This window comes from Eulemur rufifrons, chromosome 1, assembly GCF_041146395.1.
Source record: "Eulemur rufifrons isolate Redbay chromosome 1, OSU_ERuf_1, whole genome shotgun sequence".
Classification (NCBI taxonomy): Eukaryota; Metazoa; Chordata; class Mammalia; order Primates; family Lemuridae; genus Eulemur; species Eulemur rufifrons.
Genome location: NC_090983.1, coordinates 60,349,155 through 60,365,152, shown reverse-complemented (window position 1 = coordinate 60,365,152; position 15,998 = coordinate 60,349,155). Strand labels below are relative to the sequence as shown.

Here is a 15,998-nt window from a genome sequence, read left to right as displayed (position 1 = left end):
GTGATAAAAATATATTTTCTTTGAAAAAAAGGAAACTCTAATATTTATGTCCACCGATCATTCAGAGATACACCTCATTTAATTCTCACATCAACCATATGATTTCAGTTTTGTTATTCATTCCAGTGTTATAAATGGGAACCTGAGCATCAGCGAAGTTAAACAACTTGCTTAAGCTCAGAGTGCTAGAAGGGAAATTTGAGTCTAGACCATTTACTACAAAACCAGACATATATTTTCAGCCCACCTTCCTAGCTACGGTCTGATCTGATTCTAATTTATGAGCGTTTGTAATACATACATACCACTAGGTTTCCAATGACCATGACCAACATGAAAACAATAAGGCACATGGTTTGTCCAGCGACTTCCATACAGTCCCACATGGTCTCTATCCACTCTCCACACAGCACGCGGAACACAATCAGGAAGGAGTGGAAGAAGTCGTTCATGTGCCAGCGTGGAAGTTCACAGTCACTGGAGATCTTGCAGACACATTCTTTGTAGCTCTTACCAAACAGCTGCATGCCAACCACGGCAAAAATGAAGACGATGATGGCCAACACCAATGTGAGGTTTCCCAGAGCCCCCACAGAATTGCCAATGATCTTAATCAGCATATTTAGTGTGGGCCAGGATTTTGCCAACTTGAAAACTCGAAGCTGTAATCAAGTGGAAAGATACTCTTAGTAGCAATCACAATACAATCTTAGAAATTAGACATTATTTTATTAGTGTACCATATTGTAGAACCACACCTGAGGGATGTAAAAACTCAAAATATACTAAACTAATTCAATTTCAAATACAGAAAAAGTAGTGTTAATATTGGAATTTTAAATCCAATCATAACATTGTTTAAATGCAAAAATAAAAATGATAAAAATTTCAGAAATAATAGATAAAACATTTCTGATTCATCAAAAGATATACCCATGAAAACAAATTAATATTTTGATTGGAGACATTTTCAAATTTAACAAACTAATGTCACCTTCAGATTCTATTTTAGAGAGTAAAAAATATTAAAAGTATCAGTTATGTATTTTTAATGGGCCATTATGAAATAAAACACTCTAATTTGATTAAAAACATATAGAAAGGCTTCCCTTCAATTTGAAAAAATACATATTTTTAAATAAAATTTTTTGCTATAATTCAAAAAGTTGTTATACAATTGTTTAAGATGCTAATAACATCAAATAACTTCCCAAATATTACTTCCAAGTAGTCCCAACTAATATAAGTAGAATTAATAAAAAGCTAAAATTAACTGGGACCTAAAGTTTTTATTTGCATTTCTTAATAGACTGTAAGGCCAAAAAAAATTTCATAAGTTTAATATAATTTTAGAAAGCACATGTGTTTTTTTAATGTGCACTGTATATCTAATCATGATAAAGTGTCTCAACACTTTTATCATTCCTAGAAAACAGTTTACATTTAGCTCTAAAAAGAATGTTTACATATTTTCTTAAAATATCACATATTAATGTAAATTTAAAATATCATTTAAATTAATAATTACATAAATACACATTTGTTCAATTTCAAATGTTATGAAATGTTAATAAATGTTATGCCAGTGAGAGGCAGGACATAAACAGAGCCAATGCAGATACCAGTCTGAATGATCGCAGTACAGACAATCCTTCCACATTTGACAGACCAAGCTCCATTAAACTGAGGCTGACAATAATTCCATCAAAGATATTCCAGCCCTCTTGGAAATAATAGTAGGGGTCCATGGCAATGATCTTGAGAACCATTTCTGCTGTGAAGATCCCAGTGAAGACCTAAAGTAAAGTAGTCCTACTTTAAAAAAAGCACTGAAAAACTTTGATGCTGCAAGAATTTATTTAAAAAGAATATTAAACAGCCATGAATAAAAATATCTAAAATTTAAAGGGACAAATCAATTCAAGTTTAGCAGTTTTCCCCCAGGAAAGTATTTTGTTAAGTGGATTTGTCTTAATTAATTAATTTGCTGGATTTCCAGGAAAAGCACTAATTTTAAAACATTTCATTGTCTACATTTTAAATCTGATACTGGATAATAGCTACTAAATTATTGCTCCTTCTGATACACTATTCTTCTACCATAATCACAGCCAAATTTATTTTTTGTACATTTTTACATCTGGGACAAATCTATATATTATTGAAAGTTATTAAAAATTACTTGAAATTTGGTAAAAATCATATTGTGTTCTCAATTTTGTGCTTATTTTAAGGAACATCATCTCATTTCTATAATTTTATAAACATTCCTGAAACAAGAGTAAGTTTGCCACAAATGGTTTATAATTATGGTCTCTGGATGCATGCCTCAGAATTAAGGTTAATGGATTAATAGAGTAAGGAACTGCAGATTTAATTGAAACCAGCAGGAGAACATTCTCAGTATGCATATACCTATAATTAAGATTAATAAATCACTTGAGTGGCTAGATAAATGTGTATTTGACAATAGAGAGAAAAACAATGAAGCAAACACAACAATTGCTTTTTTTTTTTTTTTTTTGTATTTTCAGTCTCATTTTATTATGTCAAATAATCTAAAATTTTTTTCCCTTCACAAATATTTCAATGTGAGGACAAGGCATGTTAAATTACAAATCAACTTTGGTCATCTTCTTCCTCTTGAGTCACAGGTCTGAAAGGCAATGTTTAACTCAAAACTGCAGCCTAAGAGACACAGGCATGAAGAGTAATGAAATCACTCTTGCAGAAAGTCTTTTAAAGCAATTCTCTTAATATACTATGGTTAAAAGCTGCATTTTATGACTGTAAAGTCAAGATTTTACCAAGATAAATCAGCCTTTACTTTGAAGGAATTCTGTCAAAATAACAGTATTAAAATTACCTGGTTTCCTAAAACATCATATTCATTAAAAGAAATCTTGAGCCACTCTTACAAATGTATAAATTCAACTAACACCTCATTTTTTCAATCACAGAAAGATCTAAGGGAAATTCTCATTCCAGAAAAAATAGCTGAACTGCAGTTAGTCATCCATTCATTCAGATAGAAATAAAATGTATTTTAAGCAAGTCTAGTATGTGAAAATCCACATATATGGCAAAATGCACATTGAAAAATAATTTTTTCATTTTATAGAATAACTCACCATGGAATTTTTTCAAATAGTGACTTTCCCTGGTAAATGTAAAATAAGTTCGAACTTATAAAAATTTTATTTCACATATAAAACTTTTACAAGCAGCTGTTATTTGAAATAGGCACTCTGATGATAGAAATATATTATTTAAAATGAGCTAGAAGCCATTCAGGTTAGATCTACAAATATCTCTTTCTACAGAAAATTATAAGGTCATCTTTTCAGCTCCTCTGAAATGAGCAGATCTCCTGCATTTAAAAATCTGTACTCTAAACTTACACTCATCTAAAATGTAATCTCGCCCTGAAACTTCTCTTTAAAAACAACATCTTAATTACAATTTGCAATTCAAAATCACAGCTATATCTCATTAAATGTTTTCAGTTTAGGCCCTAAAAATCACTGAGAATTATTTCTGGTACATTTTAGTCTAGTTTTAGCATTGTGGAATTAGTTGGAAATGTTTGTTATGATGAAATTGTCTAGCCTATTACGGCTGATGGACTGTTTCTTGCTTATTGAATCTCTAAGATGGTTTTATAATGGTTAAAAGGGTTAAGCAAAACAAAAAACAAAAAGTACCCCATAAAACACAGAATATCTTAGAGTAACTCAATGGAGATTCAAGGTCTCTTGATACTCAATTTAGTCAATTCAATCAACAGAGAAGTGATGTAATTTTTATGTACCACAGAAACAGGATACAAAAAGGGTCACATTGATCCAAGTCAAGACTGAAAATTCCCCAACTCTTTTATAGTCTTTTATTAATTCAACTAAAACCTCGATGTTCTCATCTATAAGGCAGTATACAGTAATTTGAGGAATAATAAACTAGTCCATAGAAATTCTAAATTTATCTTAATAAGCAAATTATAAACTCCCCCAAAAATATGACATACCACCATCTATGGTGTATAACATAGTCCAAAGTTAGCTAAGTGCCTGTTACATAAAAAATTCTCTCTCACATACACTTTCTCTGCATATGTATTAAATATATAGGTTATTTTTATATGTATAAATATTTATTATAAAATTGTTATAGGTATCAAATAAGATATGAGAAATTACTTTGTAAACAATGCCGTGCTTTATTGGTATAAGACATTATTATTAATTATGGTAAGGAGGTTTCAGCTGATAGAGACAGTCAGTTTATATATTCTCTTATTCTTGTGGTTAGAAAGAAATAACTCAAGTCTGCTCCCTGTCATGTATGCTCTGTATTGTGATGAACCTTGTTTCCCCAACACTAACCTGAATTTACCAATGATTCCCTCACAATCAATCTACCAGTCATGAGTCTCCCATTCTACTTTCCTACCTCATTATTTCAGTCACTACCCAAAACATAAAATTTTAGAACTGGGAGGAACATAAAAAGTCATATAGTCCAACAAGCTCATTGTTTATGTGTGTGTTGAGAAAACAGACCCAAGGATCTAAGTAACTTTTTCAGGACCACACAGATAGTTAGCATGAACACCTAGACTAGGACCAGGATTTAGTGCTTTAGTCTAGTGATTTTCCACTCAATCATCCTATAATCCAACCTCTTATCCTGTGCTTCCATATTCAACTGCTTCAACATTGGAATTCTATAAAACTTCAATTTCCTGTTTTACTCTGGCAAATTTCCAAATTCTTCCTTCATTTGTTCAACTTCCCTAACTGTCCAATATCCTGGGAAAAATACAAGAACTAGAGCAGAAATATTTTCCATAAATATTTCAAAGAAAGGTCCAAGAGGTTAATAGCATATACATATGAGGAAGGAAACTGTTTATTGAGCACATGCTAGATGTTTCACATGACCTCATTTGACTTTCACAACAAGTCTGGGAGATGGGTATTATTATACCCATTTTAGTAATAAAAAACAAAGACTTAGATTGTTTATCAGACTTGGCTAAAGGCCATATCATTAGTAACCATCCAGTTTCATCTGACTCCAAAGCCTATAGTCTTTCACAAAAATATGCTACCCGAAGCAGGCTTTTTGAGTAGGAAACAACCAGGGGATTTGTATTGAGTGACCACCATGTAAACACTGGGAGAGACCAGAGAAAAATGAGACACAGCCTTTGCCATCGAGTCATTTATAAGGGATTTGAAAACCAAGAATCATACAACGACAAAAAAATGTTTAATATTCAACCATATTTTGTTCACAAATGCATTAGGAGTTAAGAAAAGTATGTTCAACATGGGTTGAGTGTCATGTTAGAGGAAACAGGGCTGGAGTTGGACCTTGAAGAATATGAAGAATTGAGTGAGGTGAATTGAGTCAGGATACTCTAAATGTGAATGTAGACACAGTGAACTGAGAACTATTCTCCTATATGTAAACAAATAAACATTTGTGTGGTATTTGTGTGGTACAGTGACAAGGCTGTTCTGGCAAGGCTGATGGTGGCCAGTTAAGAAACAATGAACAATAAGATAGTATAGGAAAGATGGGATCAGGTGAGAAGTCTTAAAAACCAGATTAAAGAGTGTTGAACTACAAATGCAGACAATAAATATTTTAGTAAGGTGAAAGCATACTGAATGAAGAGTACTAGAAATATTTTAATAGTAGTTATAGGATTTAAAAACAGGTATCTTCAGAGAAAAATAATGGGTCTTTGTATCAAGCTGTATATAACAAATAAAGGAAGAGTAAGGCAAAATGGCTGTACTATTTCTATCCTTGAGGCTGGAAGGCCACTACTAGAGGTAACATAAGACTGAAGTTAGACTTTCAATAAACTATGGGAAAGATGATCTTTCAGTTGTGTATATATTGTGCTTAAAATACTTCTTGAGCAATGATCTATAACAGTTGGAAATATAGGCCTAGAACATAGCTTATACCACTAGAGTGAATAATTCCTAGAGTTGTTGAGTATATAAATATAAAATACATTGACTCAAAAACATGGTCTTACTAGGCTTCAGAAGAGAAGTCCAAAAAAGGAAGCAGATGGAGAGATTAGAAATATCAAGGAAACAATCAGGAAAAAAAAATAATATTACAGGTAACAAAGATGGAGAAAATCTCAAAAATATGGTGAGTGCTGTACTGAATCAAATAATACAGAGAAGTTGAGGTTACTTATTAAGATGCACATTTATGTAATCCTATTGGCAATTGCTCAGGACAGCCATGTTTTCATGTGGTCTCTGCCCACACTGATTAAATCAGAGGTGAGTGAGCATCTGACCCAAATGATGCCAGATGAAATCCTATGATGAGAGTCTTTGAACTGGAACTCAAAAAGAGATCCAGTCTTTTTCTAGTGCAGAGGTTGTAATACGTAAAACAAGTGAGTTATGACTGAACGTTTCTTGACCTAAAGACAAATGATGCAGTGAACTTCTGAGCTATATCTAAGCCCTTGATTAAAGTTGTTCCTGAAACCTGTGATGGTATCCTTTACATGGTTTGGTAGTCTACATTTTCCTTCCATTCCATGAGTCAGTCTTCCTACTACCCCTTGCCCCAAGTTTGTTTGAGTTGGTAAAGAGAAAGGTCTTGATTAATAATCTATGTAAAATAATTTTCTCACATGTTCATGTATTTTAATTTTTCATGTAGATTTAGGAGGAAATGTAAATTGGTACGCACAGATACAGACACATGCTCAAGTAATTTGAACAAAAGTATGGCTAAATTACAAATGAATTTTTACCAACTATTTCTTCTCTTGTATGAATGTCACTGAAGCATTTTATTAAGTAATTCAACTAGAAATAACTATGCCCTTTTTTAATAGAAATCAATCCTTGGATTGTCCCTTTAATGAACATGATTTCTTTAGAAGCTGTGTGGGTTAAAATTACATGTTTGTAGAGCAAGGATTAGATCTCATGGTTTCCCTGCACCTACATTTCCAGCAAGAAGAACTGTAAAGATTTTGAGGAGTTTACAATAACCAAACACCATGATCAATCAACACAGACATTGGCCTAAACAATCAGCATTGAATTGTAGACCATATCTCTGAAATTTCCTGCAATAATATAATTTTTGGGTTCAAAACTGCAAAAATGGATTTTTTCCCTTTGTTCTATTTCTCTCACCCCTTCCAAAGGAAATAAATAAACTTCAAATGAACTTACCAGGTTTCCTACAGTCAGCACACTACTGAATTGATCAGTCATGGGGTAGTGCTCCATGGCCATAAACAGGGTATTTAAGACAATGCAAATAGTGATGGCAAGATCAACAAATGGATCCATAACAATTAAATTCACAAAATGTTTTACTTTTAACCATGCATCACAGCAGTCCCAGATCAAGAACATATTGGCAAATCTATACCAGCATGGTGGACATTTCTGTCTAGATTCTTCAAGTTCTGGGGGGACAATAAAGAGGAATAGTAGAAATTACAATAAAATGAATTACTGTTGCTAGTAGCTTATACATTATTTGATAAAATTGATGCTTATACCTGCAAATAGACATTCATATTACTCAGATTAACAAACTCAAGAAGCCAATTGCATTAAATATTTTCAGAAAATGCTCATTAAAAATGTCATGTAGATTGACTTTTTTCTCTCTTAAATATAGAAAGTAAACACTTTGAATTTAATATTTTGCTTCAAAATAACTAGGTTATGATAGATTAAATTACTATATTCTCTTTCTCAAAACAAATTTTTAAAATAAGCTTTATAGGACTATTAAATTTATTAAATATTAGTAATTATTGTTTCTTCTAAAAGTACCTTTTATGAACACTGTCTAAAGCTATGATCCTCATTAATATGTGTGACCCATTCTCTCCTCTGATTGTTTCCACATCAACATTGATCTTACACACAATGAATGTGGTATATACTCCTTTTTGGTATAGATTCAGACCCAAATCTACTTCTGTGGTTCACTCATATCTTGTAGAATTTTAGGTCTTATATAAAAACATTACTAAAAATTTTAATGGGTGAAGCCTATTATAAAATAATTATTATGTGACTGGATATCTAACACAACAAGAGGACATGATACAAAATGTAACTGATGAATCTAAAGAACATATGTCAGAGTTGACATATAATTGACTAACAAAATTGCAATACTAATGTAATATCTCCCCCAGCTTCAGGGAGCAGGGACTGTTTAATGCATGAACAAGGAGGTACCAAGGAGGTAATAGTTGCTGCCCGTTCCTGTGTGTCAAAATCAACAAGCGTTTGTGTCAGTGATCCTTTGGAGCAATGTAATGGTTTCTATGTAGGTAGAAGATGGAGGAAAGAACTTTTTTAGGGTCACTGTTGGAGTGGATTACAGGTTTTGATTTGTCCAACTCATTCATAGCCATCGTCCTTCTCCACCCTCATTATCACTTCTATGCCTGGAGAACAGACTAAAGCCTGAAGGAGATGTTTCCTTGTGTTCTGTATACCAAGACTTAAAAAGGGAGGAGTGTTTACTCTATTTGCACATGGGTAAGGTAACATAAGAATAAATATTCACTGATAAAATATCAAGTAGTGAAGTGTCACTCTGCAGACAAGATAAGGACCCAAGTTAGAAAGCAGTAAGGCCAATATTAGTTTTTGTAATCTATGTGATAATAATATACTCTATCATGTACTTAGGTCTATCCTACAGTTCTGATCTTAGGTAGTTCTGATCTTCAGTAATTCTATGAGAAGAAGGACTAGTTCCACAAAACATATAAGCATGGAAGGCTGACTATGCTATGGCTTGCTTCTTACCCTCCATTGTGTTGGTCAGAATGCTGGCTATGCTCATGGCTCTTTGCCTTCCAGAGGAATCCTCCAGCATCTCCATTGAAATCTGGTAAGAACTCAGCCTTCTCTTTCTGACTTCCGTTTCAGTGGTGGTGCCCTGCAAAGCAAATACTGATAGCTCAAACCACCCTTTTCAATGAGTAACATAACACCACATAGCATTTCTTTGGAAAATCATGCTATATGCAATTGTTCCAAATAACAATTTCAAGTAATAATAAATGTTGAATTATTAAGTTATGAATTTAACTTTTAAAAAAAGTTATCACAGGTGATACTCTTTAAGAGGAATTCACCAGTTGGATGCAATTGTATAACACAATTATGCTACACAAATATTTTAGTCAAACTGTCAGAATTTTTAGGAAAATTTTTCATAAATATGCTAAAGTCATTTATTGTTTTGTTTCATTCAAATAAAAATTATTTTTTCCACTTCTATCAATGACTAATAACCAGATCAACTTTCCCCCCAAATAAATACTATGATTATATAGTCTCAAGGCTGAATTATTTTTTGTGAGGCTATATTGACAATATTGACATATATGGGCCAATTTGTTTTCCATGCACAAACACAGATGTACAATGAAATGTGTGTGCTTTCCTGAGATTTCTTTAATCATTTTTGTAGGCCATCCTATAAGAAATCAACATATTTTATTTTAGAGTCATTTTAAAATAGCACTGCAATATTGACAGTTGTATGAAACTGCCCATTATCAATAAGTTGGTTGTTACAATATTTAATTTTAAGAATATGAATTTTTCGGAATATGAATAAATAATCATACAATTCTGGGTGAATATACACCTATAATAAAGATTTAATTGTCAAAGTGCCCATTATTTTGTTTTGATAGGTCTAACTGAATTTGCAGATATGTATTTCATACCAGACTCTAAAAACTGGGCCCTTTTAACCTAAAGCATTTGAAAGCTAACGGTCCCACACAATTTTCCATTGGTTCTCAAGATTCTATTGTTTACCATTTCATTAATCATGTGCTATTTTTAAGGACTTTCACTTTGGGGAAGCAGGACATATATCAGGCTACACTGCCCAGGCTTTCTTTCACATTTGTGCATACTGTCAGTAGTAGCTAGGTTATCTATTATCACCTCTGGCTGAAGTGGTCCAGTAGGTGACGTTAGAGCTGAAGGTCCACCCACCAAGGAAACCACACCATTGCAATCCACAGTGCTGTGCATCTTCCCATTTGCTGGAAGCCCTGGCACCATCCTGGATGACATACTGGCCTGACTAACGTTACTGTTGCGTCGCTCTCCATGTCTGTGCGGCACAAACAGTGAGTCTCTCCTGCTTTCGCTGTCTTCAAATGTGCTGTGCTCATCATCAGCAAAGTCATTTTCAGATCCAACATCCTTTACCCGACCTCTGAAGCTGAAAATGCTTGTTTTGCTATTGCGTCTTGGGGAAAACAGGGAGCCACGGATACTCAACAGAGACTGAGGAGAAAGCAAGGAAGAAAGGAATTGGGGGGTTGGGAACACTATTATTTAATAGAAGTCTTAATATGGCAGAATTGATTTGCTTTTGGGTTAGAATAGTCTTGCTCTTAAACACGGGTAGTCAAGTATATAGAGAACATGTATTTTTTGATATTTTTATTAAAGCAAATTTAAGTATAAAAAGTGTTTTTCTGACTGAGAATCCTGGTTTGCAATGTACTGGACACACAACCACTTCATTTAATCTTCACTTCCATATTGTGAGGTAGATTGTGTTACCATAATACTACAGAGGAGGGGCCAGAGGCTGGAAGGGATAAATCATTCTTTTTAGCGGGAGTAGTGGTTAAACAACTAGTAGGGAGCTTCCACTTCTCAGTGCTGTGATCTGAAGGGCATGCAGAGACTGTTGGCTCAAATTTAAAATATTTGTAGCAAATATCTTACTCTGAACAAGTATTTTTAAAAAACTATCATCTTTCCATTCTCTTCTTTTGGATTCTGAAAATAAATTAGTTTATTCTTTCTGTGGAACTGTTTGTCTCTATACACATGCGAATTAAAGTCACGAAACTTACCTGTGATGTTGTCTTCCCAATTTGCTAACAGTTTTCCAAATGGCAACTGTCTTATTTGAGAGACTATAAGTCATAGCAAACACAACAGAGAAGATTTCTAAACTGCTACATAAATTACTGTTCTGCTTCGAAAATTAACACAAGCTTTAAAAAGCATGACATATAACACGACTTTAGCAAAGAAGATGATGTAGAAGACAGCTTATTCTTCTAATTTCATTTTAATTTATTAAAAAGAACTAGAAGATTCAAAAAATTTTTTATTACAGATATTCACAAATAAATCAAGTAAACTGTTTTCTGGTACCAGAAAATGAGGATTTAGCTTGAAGCTCCTTCTTTCACTTTCTGAATGAATTTTAAACTAGCAACGCCAAATAATTCTGTGTTTGTTCTTGTCTTGCAGATGGTTTTTAGAAACATCTCTATTCAGTCTCCAGAGTGTTTGTTTTCTCCCCTCATCAATAATGACATTCCTCCTTGTTCTCTCTCCTTGATCTCTCATTCCCTTTCCTACCTATCTTCACAGCCAAGGAAATCTACATCCCTACATGTACACATGCATATGTATATACATGCCAGCAGTAAACATTCTTGGACCTTCCCTTTCTTCTTCTAAGCTTTAGTGTAAAACCAAATAAAATAATCTTAGAGGAAAAAAAACTGGGAAAGGCAGGCTCTAGCAAATTTATTTTTGGTTCCTCTGCCTAATTAGGTCATGCCGATTTTCTTAGGCCCCATTTTTAGCTTTTTTATGGCTTTTCCCAAGACCGTAAGGTACCAGAATAATCTGTGCTGCCCTCTGCCTCAGTGATATTATGGCAAAATATATATTCATTAAGAAGTGTACTGCTCCTTTGGATTTGGTTAGATGCTCCACAGGAACTATTGGCTACCCAGCTTGTCCAGCCTGAGGCTGTGTCTGTGTGACAATCAATTCTTGTACCAAGTCTGTCTACTGAATGCCAGACAGTAGACTGATTTCTCAGCAAAGTGACCAAGAGATTAAACCATGTGAAGAAATTAATTCACCCCTTCATTAATAAAGAATGCTAATGCTTTTAATTTCTTTAGACTCAATTTAAATTATCAACATAACATTGGTTATATTCAGAACTATTAATACTATTTTGCCACTTTAGTGTGTATGTGAATCACTTCGAGAGTTAAAAATACATATTTTTAGGTCTCAGCTTTTTGGAATTGGGATTCAGTTAGTACGGGGTAGGATAGTGGAACCTGAATTTTCCACACACATTCCAGGTGATTCCAATGCAGGTGAACCTCATCCTACACTCAGAGAAATACTAACTTGGTCATACACTAATCTGTAGGATCATTCAATATAATCGCCTTACTATACCTACGTTCTGAAACTGTCTCTGTAAACTGAAAAAGTCTGTCTACACAAATTGGTTGGGGTTCTGTGGTATGTGTGTACATCCATAATGTATTTGGTAAATGCCTTTAATTTGCATGTTGTTATGCCAGGGTATTTTCAAAAGCGTTCCAGATCTTTGAGCTTATTTGAAACTTCTATTCACTCTCTGGAATGTATAATAATGGGTGTGAGCACAGCTTTCAAGGCAACAGAGACCGAAAAAGAAGATAACAAAAATAGTATTCAGAGAAAATAAACCAAAAATAACACACTAGAAGATGCAGCGGAGAGGAGGGAATACCCACAGCTGTGGCAACACTTTCTCTAGGGAAAACCAGTTTTCATACTTTAGGGACTGAAAGGCATATTTCTTTGCCTCAGACATGCCAAAACTTATGTCACAGGTACATTTTTTACCTTGTTCCAGGAAAATAAATACAGACTTTTTCTTAATTTTCAGTAACAGAAGGGAAAAATAGAAGAAATTAGATATGTAAGACTCAATCTTGCATGTAGGGCTTGACTAAAAGTGGGTTGGGAAAAGTCAAGATGCAAGAAGATGCAGGGAATTTTAAGATGTTCTGGTGGAAATACATAAAGCGAATATTTGTTGGAAATACTTAGTATTTTCAGTGTTCATTGTATACCTTTAAGTACTTTTTTATTTTGTACTATTAACTTGTATTATCCATTTAAAATAAAATAATGTAATATACCTAAAATAACATTTAAAATTTATGTTAGTAGAGGGCAGGGTACTCATAATTTATGCTCTCTGCTTTGACGTTTTCAGAAGATGTATTTGTTTTGAGCAGTATTCTGTGTCTATTTTATGCTTCCTGTCCTCACCACCTTCCACTGATTCTCTGTCCTACCAGGGAGAGTCCTTTTGTGTTTACAAAACCAGAAATTGGAAGCTGCCTCTGGCATATTTCTGCTTATTTGCTGCATTAATGCTCTCTGCTAACAGGTTATTTATTTTACTTTTGAAATTATCTATTTATCATCTATCTACAAATATAAAATGAACTACCTATAACACATGTATGTGCTGATTCTGTTTTTAGCATTAAAACTCTGGCCATGATCTAACCTCCCTCTGCTTTGCCTCTCTGTTGTTCATTCAGCTCTAGCAACCCAGGCCTCCTAGTTGATCCTTGAATATTCCAGCCATACTGCCAGGTTGGGGCCTTGTACTTTCTTTACCATCAGCCTGGAATGCTATTCCGTAAGATAGTCCTTTCCCTTGCCCCCTCTAAATCCTTGACAAAATGTCTCCTTCATAGTGAGACCTTCCTAAATCATGCTATTTAAAATTTTATCTCCAATTATGGTCCCTGTTCCCCTTTTCCTACTTTTTTTCCCCCATAGCATGTATCACCTTCTAACATAGTCTATAAGTTATTTATATTGTTTATTGTCTGTACTTATCACATTCTATCATAGTCTATAACTTATTTATGTTGTTTATTGTCTGTCTTTTCCTTTAGAAAAAAGTTCCATGAGGTCAGTGAATTGAATTTCTTTTGTTCATTGAGGTATTTTCAGCATCTAGAACTATTTCTGTCATGTAGTAGGTGATCAATAAATATTTGATTGAATGAACTAATCTACAAGTTTTCCTTTGAGCACAGTGATGAAATAATAAAGGAAATAATACTATTGTCAAACTCAAGTAAATATGTTCATGTAAATATTGCTACTATGTATATCCATTTGTGAGTAATTGAAGCTATTCAAAGTTTTGTTCGCCCATTTAGAATTCATTTACCCATTTTAACCCAATAAGAGACTTATTCTTTGTTACAAAGATTTTCTATATATTGCTTAGTCCCTCAAAACTCTGTTAGGCATTATTGTCTTATCTTACAGAAACCTTACAAAGTACAAGTGACCCAACCAAGGTCACAGAACGAGTTTGGAGTTGAGATATGTATGCAAACGTTTGTGACATCAATCATTATGCTATAGTACCAAATATTCCTAATCCTAATTGTTCCTAATAGTTTTAAGAATGAGAAAATATCAAGGATGACTGGATAAGCCAAAAGGAAAAAAAAGTTCTGAGAAACTGAGTTGCCCTCCAGATCTTCAAGTTAATCCCAAATATGTTATACTGATATAATACCATATTTTATATTTGTATTATACAAGATAGTAGTAGTTGAATCTCTTGATATTATCTATAGGAAAATGGTTTTTATCTTGTAACTCTTTGTGTGTTCACATCTATTTTGTGCTAATGTGAGACTACTACATTTTCTTTAAAAATTTGTATTTACACATTAAATATAAATTATCAAATAAACAATCACTGATAACATGCATATACCCCCTTTCCTCCCAACCAAGAGCTAAGTACTATATTGAATTTTGTGTTTCTCACTTCTACAAAAAATTTTTTTTCTTTATAAAAAGGATAGCATACCTTTTGGTTGATATATAATTTTTTTGATTTAAATTAATCAACAGAGTATCTCTCAAAGCATTATTTTTGGGGTATAACTCTGAATAAGATTAATATGATTAGAAGAGTTTGTAATTCATAGCACATGAAATTTTAATAAAACCAAATAGTATTCAAAGTTTTAATTATGCTTATCACAGATTTCATAACTATTTATTCTTTACATCATGCAAATGTAAAGAATATATTAACTTACTAACCCATAACACTTACTAAACAACAAAAAGTTGAAACTAATGTTTCTTCTTTTACTTGAAAATATTTTGAAAAGTTGGGTAGTTGGCATTAAATCAGAGCAAAAATAGACCACTTTCAATGTTGTTCTCTTAAGGAGAATTTAGGTCATAATTTCATTCCAATGTATCATGTTATGACCCTGTACCAGAATAATGGAGACTCACCACAGTACAGTTCTCATATCAAAGGACAAAGGCAAAATCCAAAGAGGCATTTCCTTTCAAAATTTATACATAGGTTATAGTCACAACCTCAGATGATAAAGGCAGACACCCACACACAAAGAAGATAAGTTTATCTGAGGTCTCAAAATGAAAAATATAAACAAAAGATTCCAAATCTGTCTCACTGAAAAATCTGATAGGTAGGTTGTACCGAAAAGAAAAAAAGAAGAGATTAAGAAATGTGGTCTCAAAATAGTAAATTAAAGCTGAATACCTTAAATTAAAAGTTATTAACAGTTTAATAAGAAATCTCTTTTGATTTAAATTCTTATGATAAGTTACCACAAGAATTTAAATAACCATACTAAATGTTAGTCCCCGTAGCTCACTGAAATCAGATATTACAAAAATGTACCAAGACAAACTACAGCAATTCAAAAGCAATAGCAATGACAAACCAACCAGAACACTTGCCTGATGAGGGGAGCAGAATTTCTTATCGCCACTCAGTCGGTTTCCATCCATGGAGAAAAGGAAGCTTCTTCTTTTGACACTGTCTTCAGATTCAGATTTGGGAAACCTGTCTCTCTCTCCTTTGTTGTTTCCTTCTACATGCTCCCTCTGTCTTCTTTTCTTCCTTCGGTTCCTCCACTCCTTAGCACTTTTGGAGCTTAACTTTGATGCTTCTGAAGAACTTTCCAAGAGCTCTCCTAACCCACCCATTCCACTGAAATCTCTTGAAGCAGCTGATGCTCCCGCAACTGCCTGTTGTAAAACAAAGCCAGGCACTCATTGGAACATAGAACTCTGAAAACAGTTGACTAT

General features: G+C 33.4%; 1 protein-coding gene across 9 annotated transcripts in view; it reads right to left on the bottom strand.

Moving 5' to 3' along the window:
* The window catches only part of LOC138385641 (sodium channel protein type 3 subunit alpha), a 77,535-nt gene that overhangs the window by 34,467 nt on the left and 27,070 nt on the right, over positions 1–15,998 (bottom strand). For 4 of the 9 annotated variants that reach the window (XM_069471935.1, XM_069471950.1, XM_069471932.1 and 1 more), the window contains exons 10-15: positions 15,648–15,938; positions 9,996–10,343; positions 8,838–8,970; positions 7,230–7,468; positions 1,623–1,796; positions 306–662 (exon numbers count right to left, since the gene is read on the bottom strand). In XM_069471935.1, the coding sequence (XP_069328036.1) occupies positions 306–662; positions 1,623–1,796; positions 7,230–7,468; positions 8,838–8,970; positions 9,996–10,343; positions 15,648–15,938 (1,542 nt within the window). Of the gene's footprint in view, positions 1–305; positions 663–1,622; positions 1,797–7,229; positions 7,469–8,837; positions 8,985–9,685; positions 9,688–9,964; positions 10,344–15,647; positions 15,939–15,998 lie in introns of all 9 variants that reach the window. The other 5 variants (XM_069471958.1, XM_069471954.1, XM_069471931.1 and 2 more) reach the window with 4 other exon arrangements.